This window comes from Seriola aureovittata, chromosome 21 (assembly GCF_021018895.1).
Source record: "Seriola aureovittata isolate HTS-2021-v1 ecotype China chromosome 21, ASM2101889v1, whole genome shotgun sequence".
NCBI lineage: Eukaryota > Metazoa > Chordata > Actinopteri > Carangiformes > Carangidae > Seriola > Seriola aureovittata.
Window position 1 is genome coordinate 2,211,740 of NC_079384.1, and position 11,900 is coordinate 2,223,639.

Consider the following 11,900-nt stretch of genomic DNA (forward strand, 5'->3'; position numbering starts at 1 on the left):
CCGACCGCGTGGCCTAATGGATAAGGCGTCTGACTTCGGATCAGAAGATTGAGGGTTCGAGTCCCTTCGTGGTCGACTTTTGTAAATATTGTTTTAATCGGGTTTAGTTTTAAAGCATACTACCGTTAACTCGTCACGTAGCCACGAATCAATGATAACATAAAACAGTTTTTGCAAGATAAGGCTAAAATTATGCTAACCTAACGAAGTAACTCGGACATAGCTAAGTTTTTAACATTTTTATATTTTGTTTAAGTGATTAAAATAGCCTCCCTTTTAGATAAACGACAGTAGAGTAATTTCAACGTATTTAACGTTTTAATGCGGATTTAAAGCGAAACCTACAAATAATGATATAGAGACAAATGGAGACATGTTTAGCATCAAAATGCCATACGCCGCTAACGGGTGTATGAGAGCAGAGTGGCGCAGCGGAAGCGTGCTGGGCCCATAACCCAGAGGTCGATGGATCGAAACCATCCTCTGCTAACCTTTTTGTTTCCCTGCGTGTAAACGTTGAAAATTTCTCACAGACTTATCATCGACATGTCTGCCGCAATTCAGCAACACTGTACCCCAGAGCATGAATTATACAGTCACAATACGAGAGGGGGGACTCAACTTTTTCTCCAGGGCAAAAGTGATCACAGTACAGGTACGTGCTTCTTACTGGATTAACAAAAACTGTCAAATAAATGTAGTGGATGTAGAAAGTAGAATGTAGTAGAGGTAGAAAGTAGCATAAAATGGAAATACTCACGTACCTAAAACTGTAGTTAAGCACAGTACTTAGACTAAATGTACTTAATTATTTTCCAGCACTGCTAATATAATCACTGAGCCTTCAGCACACACTAACTAAACCACCACAAACACACAAAGACTATTAACATGAAATAATAAATTCTATATTGATGTGAAAACGTGTCTCTGCAACAACTAATCCTCCATCGTCTCACTGCTCATGACTGAGCACCAGTGTTTGCTAACATTAGATCATACATGACATTTTATATTGGTGATGAAATGACAAGCTAACACTGGAAATGAAAGGGTGCGCTATCAGCTAGCTAACATTAGTTAGCTTAACTGTAACTTAAGGCTAAAGCTAGAAACTAGCTAACATTAGTTAGCTAAACTGTAACTTAAGGCTAAAGCTAGAAACTAGCTAACATTGGCGTTTGTCCGTAGATACTTGACACAATCTAATTCAGAAACTCTGAGAGTATAAAAGTAAAGTTTATTAAACAAGCTAGATAGTTAGCTACTGCTGCTTACATTCACCTACAGTGTCTTTTTGACAGGAGCAGAGACTTGAGGATGGAGCCACTGATGTAGTGAGGCAGGCAGACGAGACATTCAGCTAACATCATCTTCTTTCACTTTAGGGGTGTTTGTAATCATATTACAACATTCTTCCAGATATAAATATGGGAAATATATTATAATATTTACAATTACAGGTAAGAAAGATATATATATATAAATGTTTCATCCCCCTAAGGACTGTTGTTTTTACCTCTTTTGGTAATAAAGATCCAATTCCTCACATAATTTGAACCCTGCTTCACCATTGGTGTCAGTAATCTCCAGTTAAAAACTGTAGCAGTGAATTTCAAAACCCTTGACAATGGTCTGCATGATTCTGGTATTTACAACAAGAACAATTGCTGCTTACTTTATTTTACTTAATATCAATAACACTGGACATGTTATTTACATGTAAATAAATGACAACAAGTATTAGAGGTAGAAACATAACAGTCGATTAATCAGTCAAAATCCACTCGTCTGTTCTGTTTGATGGCTGAATGGATCTTCTTCTGTTTGAGTCGCTCCTTGTTGCTCTTCTGTAACCTGCACAACATATTTCACATCAAAAACACACATAAGACTCATTTATAATCGAGGTGGATAGAAAAACAAACTGCGAGGTCGCACCTGGCCTCCCTCAGAGCTAGGTCTTCTGCTGTCGGTTCGTGAGGCTTCCTGCTGGCTTCAGCTATGATGGCAGAGATCTTCTGGATACAGTCCGAGAGGTTTCTGTGCTGACTCCTGCTCAGCTCGGAGGTCACCAGCAGTTCTCCGGCTTTATTGATGCGGTTTGTGTTCTGTGACACCAAGCAGAAAATTACTACGTTTACTCTTAATGGTTTCAAAATGACAGGGACAAAGATCATAACGAAGGCAGCTCTGCTCTTCTGTCGACAGTGTAATGACACCTCAGGAGAGAGTGTTTAAAGACAAACTTGGAATTTGTGCATTATTACTTTGGAATGCAGAAAACAAACCCTTTCAAAGATCTTCTGTCGAACGTCCTCTGGGATCCAGTCTGCTGTCAGCACATGGAACCGGACCTCTGCCTTTGTGTTAACTGTGGATGGAGATGTCACCACACAGGACATGTTTTAACATCACACAGATTCAAGATTCATGGCCTTGAACAGGCCGTCAGGAGCCACTTGTCACTGTGACATATATACACATCTACCAAGGAGCATTTTTAAATAATAAAGTTACGTTTGGAGAACCTTTATTGACATGCTGACCACCAGGACCACTGCTCCTGCTGTAAGACACTCTCAGACGTTCTGAGAGCCAGAAGGAGAAAAACATATTATTAAGAAAATACAAAAACAGAATTAAAATACACACTTTTTCTGCTTTAGTGAAGCACATTGGTATACATATTTATATTTACCCACTGGAATGTGCACCTGGGCGTCCTGAAAAATGAAAAATAAATAAATAAATAAAAATCTATTGCTTCACTGTGCATCAAGGACATACAGTTCATTCTACAGTTCATTCAGAAAGTCTTCAGACCCCTGCACTGTTTTCACCTTATGTTGAAGTTCAATGCTAAATAAAAAGTAAGTAAGTGAAAACTGAACTTTAGACATTTTAGCAAATGTATTAAAAAGTAAAAACAGAACTATCTGCAGCAGCAGCACAGACTCAAAAACATTTCTGCTGCATTGAAGGTTCACAAGATGAAAAAGTCTGGAGCAACCAGGACTCTTCTAGAGCTGGACCTGGACTAACGGATACATCAGGGAGAAGGGTCTTGGTAAAAGAGGAGACCAAGAACCTCATGGTGACTTCGGGACGAATATTTTCTCTAAATTTTCTCTCTACTGGGGAAATGAACTGTTTGGTATCTTCAATAACAATATAACTGAGGCTTTAGGAAGATTACCCTCACAGAGTGGGAGGGTGCAGGGACAGGTGCTCAGCCTCTGTACACCAAATATTTTGTGCCTTGCTTCAATTTTTGCAGTGCTTTATAATGGATTAAATTTACAGTTAAAAGATTCTTACAGCACAACACAATGACTGGTTCACTGTACTGCACAGTGACCGTATAGAGGGCGACTGTGACAGGGCTGACATGAAGTAGAAGGCACTTTAACCCAGTCCTGTTAGTATGGGAGTCAAAGAAACGATGACTGCATGGTGTCATTTCACTGACCTCTGTGTCTGTTTCCCGGGTCCCATAACTAACACGCGGCTGTAACCTGCTGTGAACGTCTCTTATTGGTTCTACACGCAGTGAAATCACGTTTATTCCTGCGCTACGGCAAAGTAAATAAGACCGTCGTGCTATGTGCGCCGCCATGTTGGTATGACGTCGTTATGGCTAGTGAAGTACACTCCACGTAAAGTAGCTGCTGCTGCTATTACTAAGCTGCACTTGCAGTTGAACGTGTCTGGGTAGAGGATGGTCTCAGACCTGTTCATACTATTTTACGTAAACATTGTAAATTATATCACAAAAGAAAACAAAGTTAGGTTCCACCGAGATTTGAACTCGGATCGCTGGATTCAGAGTCCAGAGTGCTAACCATTACACCATGGAACCACGGAACTGCATCGGCGGCAAATATGTATATGAAACGACCAATAACATTCCTTCATTCCATACGCATTCAATATGGTATGTTGTGCAGACTAATCTACTTATTACCTATTAAGGAAAATGACTTACAATACACTTATCCTATCTCATATAAACATATCCTTACTTGCCTAACAAATGTCTGGCAATAGATTGAATAATTTGACTTATTAGCGAGACTGAATGAAATCTGCACATCATAGCAGAAACTGATGGATGACTGAAGGACATCACAAAAACAGGATAAGTTTTTTTTTTTCTTTTTAAAGAAAAGAAAATTATTGGGGGTCAAAGGAGGAAATAACCGTGAAAGTAATTTTAAAGTTGATTTCTACAAGAATTTCAATGGGTATGTATACCCACATACACAACTTGTACTTGGGGGAAAAAAATAAAATCTAAAAATTAATTTCAAATAGACTTTTGAATATGAACTATGTCTCCAGTTGAAGCATACTACACAAAAAGGTTTAGTAGAAATAATTATATATATATGTATCACGCAGTCTTTTTTTTATCAGTCTTCTGTCTTATATAAAACTATTTGCTGTTTGCCACGAGTGGGCGCTATTATTACATGCCTTTAATATGAAGAGGAAAAAGCGGAACCTTCACACGATGACTGCTGTTGCAACAGGGAGTCGTCGGCGGACGGACACAGTTGCTTTTCGAGAAAAACAAAACAAACAAGCCTTCTATATTTAGCTACATTTAGTGTTACATAAACATTAAGGTAGCTGTACTTATAGAGCGAATGGTTGATTTACTATTAGCTAACAATAGTAGCGCAGCAAACAGGATTAGCAATCAATTTCTCGGAATAGCTTTAGAGTATTTTTTTAGCGAGATAGCTAACGTTAGAGGCTAGTCACTCCACGGTATAAATTCTGCTAGCTGTCGTAAACCGCACTGGCAACTGTTATCTACCGTTAGCTGAGCTAGCTACGTGTTGACAGGTCGCAACCCGTAACATTGTTCACGACATAAACATCAGAGCTTGGGCGTACCTTCGAAAAAATTAGGTAACGTTAACGGACACGCACGCTCCTACCGGAATACTCTGCTGAACGTTAGCTTGTAGCTAGGCTACACCGGAACCATTTGGGCTAATTAAGCAACATTGGAAAGTAGAATGTGACAACAACGGGTATATGGCTCGGTGCCACCCAGTGTAGCTGCTGCTTTGGCAGTGAAGTCATGAAGGGTGTGAGGTGTCCGTTGACCAGGAGAAACCTGCCCACTCTCTCTTTGTAGCGCTGGAAACGTCTGTTAGCGGAATATCTCGTCTTCTTCACCTGCAACATGCCTGGATTGGTGGCGTTCGGTCGGCGGTGGGGCATTGCCAGCGACGACCTTGTTTTCCCCGGCTCTTTTGAGCTGTTCATCCGTGTACTTTGGTATGTTGCCTACCCTCATGAATGTGCATGCATTACTGGAGACTTAATCCACCATAGGTCCAACTAGTCAGGCATAATAACAATGTTCATTGTCTCTGCTCTTGTTTTTCTCCACTTCTGTGTTTAGGTGGATTGGCACTTTGATCTTATACACTCATCACAAGGGTGATTTTGATTGTAATGGGAGAATTCTTCATAGCTACCTAGTTGGACTACTGGTTGTGCTTGGTCTCATCATCCTGACATTATCTGCTATTGTCTATGTCAGTGCTCAAGGTAAGTTCTACCTTAACCTTTTGTGAGTCTAATATGTAAAGATGAGTAAACTGCAGGGGTGGAATCACACAGCTTTCACCTAATTCTTCCCACAGCAGCTATTTTGTGATAATACACGTTATTCTGAAATATGCAATGCAGGAAGTTTGCAAAGCAGTTGGTACCTTACACAACCAGTTTTTTAAGCAACTGGTTGGAGATGAAGCAGAACAATGTTTGTGGATCTAGTGCACACACAATAATATGTACACAAGTGTCATCCTTCATATTGAAACAGCTGTAAACTTGCAAATGATTGAACAGTCAGAAAATGCAACAGGAAGCAGCTCTACCTCACAGTACAGTATGATGACACATGGTGCTATTACACTGTCCTTTTTTTTATCAGTGTCAGAATGATGACAAACAAGATGGCTGTGCATTTTAATGTATATATTACACAGTGTCACTGTTTAGCTAACTGCTAGCTTCTGAAAAGTACGACACCACCACTGCAACATCATCGTGCAACCAGCACAGGTATGTCAGAGATGTCTACAATTGCTTCCCAGGTACCATCACTAACCCCGGCCCACGACGCTCTATCCCTGCGCTGGTGTACCTGCGAGCTCTGCTGTACATTCCTGAGCTAGTGTGGGCCTGTCTGGGAGCTGCGTGGGTCTCTGATGACAGCAAAGGGTGCGACCCTGCCACAGTGGGTGCTGTCATCGCAGCAGTGGTTGCCAGGTGAGTTTTTCACAAGTACAGACGGTGGCAAACTAAAAAAGGGACCTGAAACGTGACCCAGTTGAACTATGGGAGATGTCAGTGGTGTGGAGTTCAGAGATTTGGAGTTTCTGGAGGATCAACACCTGACTGAGACTCTGTGTGATGGTTTCTCCTTTAATATGTCACCTGTCCGTGTGTCTTCATAATAGTCATTAATCATGTTAGAATTAGTCGATGTGTTTTGATCCAGCATCTCTTTGTCTTCGTCTCAACAGCTGGATCATCCTGCTCTTTACGGCGCTGGGCGTGGTGTTTGTGTTTGACCCTATGGGAAACCCTCGCCCTCAGCCTGCAGCCATGGAGCCACTGGGAGTACGAGAGGATGGCGTCCAGTTGTTCTCCACAGCTCGCTCCCTGGCTGTGAAGGTGTGGGAGAGCAGGCTGCGGCTCCTGTGCTGTTGTCTGCCGCAGGATGAAAGCCACCGAGCGGCGTTCTCCAGCATCGCACAGCTCGTCAGCGGCTTCTTCTCTGTGAGGGTTTCCTCCTCTCTTTTACATCTTCAGTTAGTGGGTCTGCAAACTGAGTTCAGTCAGGTTTGATGATATTGTGTGTGTGTGTGTGTGTGTGTGTGTGTGTGTGTGTGTGTGTGTGTGTGTGGCAGGATACAGACCTTGTCCCCAGTGACATAGCAGCTGGTCTGGCTCTGCTGTCCCAGGAGCAGGATAAGATGGAGCGGAGCAGAGACCCAGACGACGTGGTCTCTCACAGTCCTTCCTCTCCTATTGTGAGTAGTGGAGCAACAGTCGACCTCTGACCTCACAGTGATGTCAATAATGGTTTTCTGCATCACTTCATGTAAAGAAAAATGTTCCTCTTGTTGGTGTTTGATCGTTGCAGGGAGAGGATCTGGAGACAGAGCTGGAGAAAGCAGCTCACTGTATGCAGTTTGCTGCAGCAGCGTATGGATGGCCTCTCTACATCTACTCCAACCCCCTGACCGGACCCTGCAAGCTCAGCGGAGACTGGTGAGATGTTCTCTCTGTCAGAGGAGCTGCCACGTCAGCTTAGTTCAGCCAAACTGTCCGAACTGTTTGTCAGAGGGTAAGAAAGTTTCAGAGGTGAGATGGAAGCCCAGGACTGAACTCCTCTCGATGGCTCTTTAAAGTTATTTGTGTCACTTTTCATGAGAACAACCGTGTCTTCATGGAGATAAACAGCGGCAGTATCCCCATTTTTAAAAGATGTTGTCTCCTCCCTCTGTAATACGGCGGCTCTTCACATCACCCTCCAGTGTCAGTGTGCTCCTTCAGTATTAACACTTCATCAGAACTGGTTCTGACCCTGAACCAGCTGACTGGAGCTGTGTGTCAGAGAGATCCAAACCTTCATGTGGCAGCTGATCTCCTGGCTACAGTATTTAGACTCGAAATGATCAAATCTGTGATCACACTTCTTATTACACTTTATTGTTTTTGTTTAGTTGTTTAGCTGCATCACTGCCGACACTGTTTCTGTCTCTGAGATTCAAGTTAAAGGTCTCAGCCGTGTGTGTGTGTGTGTGTGTGTGTGTGTGTGTGTGTGTGTGTGTGTGTGTGTGTGTGTGTGTGTGTGTGTGTCAGCTGTAGGAGCCGAGCAGCTGAGTACGACATCGTTGGAGGAGACCACCTGGGCTGTCACTTCTCCTCCATCCTGCAGAGCACTGGTTTACAGTACAGAGACTTCATCTACGTCAGCTTCCACAACCAGGTGAGAACTGGTCCCAGTCAGGATCCGTCCTCTGTGTTCACAGTCTCAGGTTTATGTTGTAGAGGTGTGGTCTGGTCTGACAGTGTTAACACCTGGCTGTGTTGCAGATCTATGAGATCCCGTTCTTCGTGGCTCTGGACCATAAGAGGGAAGCTGTTCTGGTGGCTGTGAGAGGAACTCTGTCACTGAGGGTGAGTCTTCTCATCAACACCTCCATGTTGTTAGAACCATGAACTAATGTGCACATGATCAATGCTGCAATTGTCTGTTGTTTTTGTTGCTGTTTTCACTTCCTCTTCATGTTCAGTGTCACTTCCTGTTTGTACAGATGACAGCAGAGCAACTGACAGAACAGACTGATCAATAGATCAATAGAGGCGTAACCCTCTCTCCTAAAGAGAAATTAAAACGAGTGTGTGAATGCATCATGTTCACACATGATGAGATCTGCTGTTAAGATGGCCCCGGGTCTAAATTATTGAAGACTGGAGTATTGATGAGCTCTGATGTTCCTGCTTCTGTTCTTTCTGTATTCATGATGTGGAGGCTGCAGGCAAAACTACTGCAGGGAAACAGTAAAAATACAGTCAATGGTTCTGCAGTGAGGAACTGTTTAATACATTTGTTTTACATTTTCATCATCACAAAATCACAGTCTGTAACAGTTCAGAACATTCTGCGTCTTAAAAGGTTTATTTTATTGTTTAAAATTTCAATAAACACATTATAGTCTGTCACAGCTCAGAACACTGTTACAGTCTGATACTCAACATTAATCTATATACAGGACATATGAGAAAATACATTTATTTTGGTCTCAATATTTTCTCTTAAATCACAAAAAGAAGCAGTAAGAGAACCGTTAAAGAACCGGGTCGATAAGCAGCGTTGGTAAATCTCCCTAGCGATCAGTTTCCCAGGTGACTGTTAACCTGACTGGGTGTGTGTCCTGCAGGACGTCCTCACAGACCTGTCTGCTGAGTGTGAGAACCTGCCTATAGAGGGCGTGTGTGGAGCTTGCTACGGTCACAAGGTAACTGACACACCTGGTAACTGACACACCTGTACAAGGTAATAAGCTCACCTGTACCTGCAGACAGTGACGGGCTGAATGTGTCGGTAGAAACTGAAGCTGCTGTTCTCTGGTGCAGGGCATGTCTCAGGCTGCAGGCTACATCTACAAGAAGCTGGTGAACGACGGGATCCTGAACCAGGCCTTCTCCGTGGCTCCGGTAAGAACAGTGATGGTCTGCAGGTCAGCCACCGGGGGGCGCTGCTGTGTTTACTTCAGTCAGAAGCTGCTGGTAGATCCTGTTAGGAGGGAATGAGACGTCACCTACAGGTTATGAGGCTGGGTTTCATCTGTCCAGGGAAACAGCTGCTTCACCACTTCTCCACTGTGTTTCATGATTAAACTGATATTTATCATCATGTTGGAGAAGGTGGATCGTGACTGACCCTGTGTGTTTACAGGAGTATAAACTGGTCATCACTGGTCACAGTCTGGGCGCGGGCACAGCGTCACTGCTGGCCATCCTCCTGCGGAACTCCTTCCCCACCCTGCAGTGCTACGCCTTCTCTCCACCAGGGGGACTCCTGAGGTGAGGAGGACTGAGGTCGACATCCTTTATTTTACAGTTTTAAAGTGGACGTGATCTTGGCTGAGCCTCCAGTTAAACTCTATCTGTTGTTAAAGGTTATAGTCTGTTTACCTTTAGACAGGTAATCTACAGGGAGATATATATATATATATTTTACTTTATATATATTGATATTGTAGTTTTATTATTACGTGTGTTCATGTTAATGGTTGTTGTGTTTTGTCCCTGTGCAGTAAAGCCTTGGCTGATTACTCCAAGGACTTTGTGCTTTCTGTGGTTCTGGGGAAGGATCTGGTTCCCAGGTGAGACCGGTTCCTCTTAGAACCTGGTGTTTAAGTTGAAATGCATCATGGGTAAACATTGTGTGTTGTTACTGTTTAGTTCATTGTAGTTTTAATGTGTCATCTTTCCCTGGGATCACTGACGGTCTGATATGAGTGTGCTGTGGTGAACAGATACACTGATCTGATAGACTCTATATTTGGCTCTGCCCTGTTCTCACAGCACAGAGGAGGAGGAGGAGGTGGTGACATCACACTCCTCTTCTTCTTCTTTGTTTAATCATCTGTTTTCTCTGTTCAGACTGAGCATTCCCAACATGGAGGACCTGAAGAGACGGATTCTCAAGATAGTCTCAAACTGCAACAAGCCCAAAGTAAGACCTGTTCCCTGCAGTGATTGTAGATCAGTCTCAGACCTGGACTCAGTGTGTGTGTGTGTGTGTGTGTGTGTGCTGTTGCAGTACCGCATCCTGCTGCAGGGCTGCTGGTACGAGCTGTTCGGAGGAGACCCAGACGACTTCCCCACCGAGATGGAGAACAGGAGGGAGGAGGAGCTCAGCCAGCCGCTGCTGGGGGAGGAGTCACTGATCATTCGCCACTCGTCATCCTATCAGAGCCTGGCGTCAGATGACTCACCTGCCCACAAGGCCGCCCACTTACCGCTGTTCCTGCCTGGACGCATTCTGTATATCACAGAAGACGGGCCGTCGCGGAGGTGTGTCCTGAATATTTAATGTCTTGATGAATACACAGCTGAGCTGCAGCGATCAGCTGATTAATGGATTCATTGGACATGTATCAGCTGTTTTAATAATTGATTAAGTGACTGAGTAATTTGTTCCAGCTCCTCAAATATGAATATTTCATGTCTTCCTCAGTCATGTATGAAACTGAACTGAAGATGTGACTCTGAGAAGTTCTGAAGAACTTTGTTAGACCATGTGATTAATCAATTAATCAGAAGATAATTGTCAGATTCATTGGTAATGGAATGAATTGTTGGTTGTAGACTTTCAACAGATGCTTTCAGTTATTCCAGATGTTTCACACATGATGTTGACATGTGCAGACAGAACCCTGACTTTCATGTTGTCCTCTCAGACCCTGTTTCTCTCAGGTCCGGTACCGGGCGGAGTGGTCCAGTGAAGAGGCGTTCAGGAGCATCCTGATCAGTCCCAGCATGCTCGCAGATCACATGCCTGACATTGTGCTCGGAGCCCTCACTGATCTGACCAGAGACAAGCCGTTCTCCCTGTGCACGCCGACCCTGAACAGCAGCTAGCACAGTGTTATCTGAAGTGTCCCACACAGACTGAATGATCATCATCTGTCTTTATGTGAACACCTGATCCAGGACTGTCCGAGCTGCTGCACCTGGACTGTAACCCTCTTCATACACACTTTGACTTGATTGTAATGGAAACATGGGACGGTAGATTAATCTGTTGTATCTCAGTGAATGAACCTGTTCATAGAAACACGTTGGACTGCGCTTTAAATTATTTAATTTAAATAATTTGTTTTATTTCAGCTCCATGAGCACTTTCATTATGCCATGATCTTTGAATGTGCGTTGTGTACAATATTTGACAGTGCTGCAGTTAAACTGTAATGTCACTGTTCTATACCCCCCCCCCCCCCCCCCTGGTCACTCAGTGCCCCCTCTGGTCTTCCCTATCTGAGAAGACAATGAGCAGCAGGATGAACCAGGAAGTGATGTAGACTAAAACATAACATTATCATTGTATCGTGACTGTGGTTGGTGTGTGTTGTGTTGTGTTTAATGTCTTGAGTCAGGGTGAACAGTGCCTACACTTCAGAGAAACACACCTGCTCTACGGAGAGACAGCGGAGAGTCGTGCAGTGTGAGCACCTCAACATGACAGGCCGACAGGTACATTTACCTGTACAGTGAGTGGGAACCTGTTTACTCTCCATGAGGTGATGTGTTAAAGTTTGAATCAGCTGATGCCTGAATAGCTAAAGCATTAG

At 43.5% G+C, this 11,900-nt stretch overlaps 2 protein-coding genes and 3 non-coding genes across 5 annotated transcripts in view; 3 read left to right on the top strand and 2 right to left on the bottom strand.

Moving 5' to 3' along the window:
- Positions 1–2: 2 nt before the first annotated feature.
- Positions 3–75, top strand: trnar-ucg (transfer RNA arginine (anticodon UCG)). Its single transcript has one exon. It is a non-coding gene; the product is annotated as a tRNA-Arg (tRNA).
- Positions 76–417: 342 nt separating this feature from the next.
- trnam-cau (transfer RNA methionine (anticodon CAU)) lies at positions 418–489 on the top strand. Its single transcript has one exon. It is a non-coding gene; the product is annotated as a tRNA-Met (tRNA).
- A 737-nt stretch (positions 490–1,226) lies between these two features.
- On the bottom strand, positions 1,227–3,653 carry mrpl58 (mitochondrial ribosomal protein L58). The gene is made up of 6 exons (XM_056366251.1): positions 3,473–3,653; positions 2,702–2,726; positions 2,532–2,591; positions 2,292–2,374; positions 1,942–2,111; positions 1,227–1,857 (listed from the first exon to the last, which is right to left on the bottom strand). Exons 1-6 carry the CDS (start codon positions 3,617–3,619, stop codon positions 1,773–1,775), a joined length of 570 nt encoding a protein of 189 aa, XP_056222226.1. The 5' UTR covers positions 3,620–3,653; the 3' UTR covers positions 1,227–1,772.
- A 137-nt stretch (positions 3,654–3,790) lies between these two features.
- trnaq-cug (transfer RNA glutamine (anticodon CUG)) lies at positions 3,791–3,862 on the bottom strand. The gene has a single exon. It is a non-coding gene; the product is annotated as a tRNA-Gln (tRNA).
- A 644-nt stretch (positions 3,863–4,506) lies between these two features.
- The window catches only part of daglb (diacylglycerol lipase, beta), a 7,428-nt gene continuing 34 nt past the window's right edge, over positions 4,507–11,900 (top strand). Inside the window, exons 1-15 of the mRNA XM_056366720.1 lie at positions 4,507–5,295; positions 5,423–5,571; positions 6,123–6,297; positions 6,555–6,810; positions 6,942–7,064; positions 7,178–7,305; positions 7,900–8,026; positions 8,134–8,217; positions 8,982–9,059; positions 9,178–9,258; positions 9,500–9,627; positions 9,861–9,929; positions 10,210–10,282; positions 10,370–10,623; positions 11,010–11,900. The exon at positions 11,010–11,900 is cut by the window's right edge and continues 34 nt beyond it. Of these exons, the coding sequence (XP_056222695.1) occupies positions 5,201–5,295; positions 5,423–5,571; positions 6,123–6,297; positions 6,555–6,810; positions 6,942–7,064; positions 7,178–7,305; positions 7,900–8,026; positions 8,134–8,217; positions 8,982–9,059; positions 9,178–9,258; positions 9,500–9,627; positions 9,861–9,929; positions 10,210–10,282; positions 10,370–10,623; positions 11,010–11,190 (2,001 nt within the window). The 5' untranslated portion in view covers positions 4,507–5,200 and the 3' untranslated portion in view covers positions 11,191–11,900. The remainder of the gene's footprint in view (positions 5,296–5,422; positions 5,572–6,122; positions 6,298–6,554; positions 6,811–6,941; positions 7,065–7,177; positions 7,306–7,899; positions 8,027–8,133; positions 8,218–8,981; positions 9,060–9,177; positions 9,259–9,499; positions 9,628–9,860; positions 9,930–10,209; positions 10,283–10,369; positions 10,624–11,009) is intronic.

What these genes read in the sequence shown, in the direction of transcription:
- mrpl58 (XM_056366251.1), bottom strand. Translation starts at nt 3,619, where the DNA reads ATGGCGGCGCACATAGCACGACGGTCTTATTTACTTTGCCGTAGCGCA. An exon ending in CCAGGTGCACATTCCAGTGG is followed by an intron (nt 2,592 to 2,701) that starts GTAAATATAAAT and finishes TCTGGCTCTCAG; the next exon opens with AACGTCTGAGAGTGTCTTAC. An exon ending in CTAGCTCTGAGGGAGGCCAG is followed by an intron (nt 1,858 to 1,941) that starts GTGCGACCTCGC and finishes TATGTTGTGCAG; the next exon opens with GTTACAGAAGAGCAACAAGG.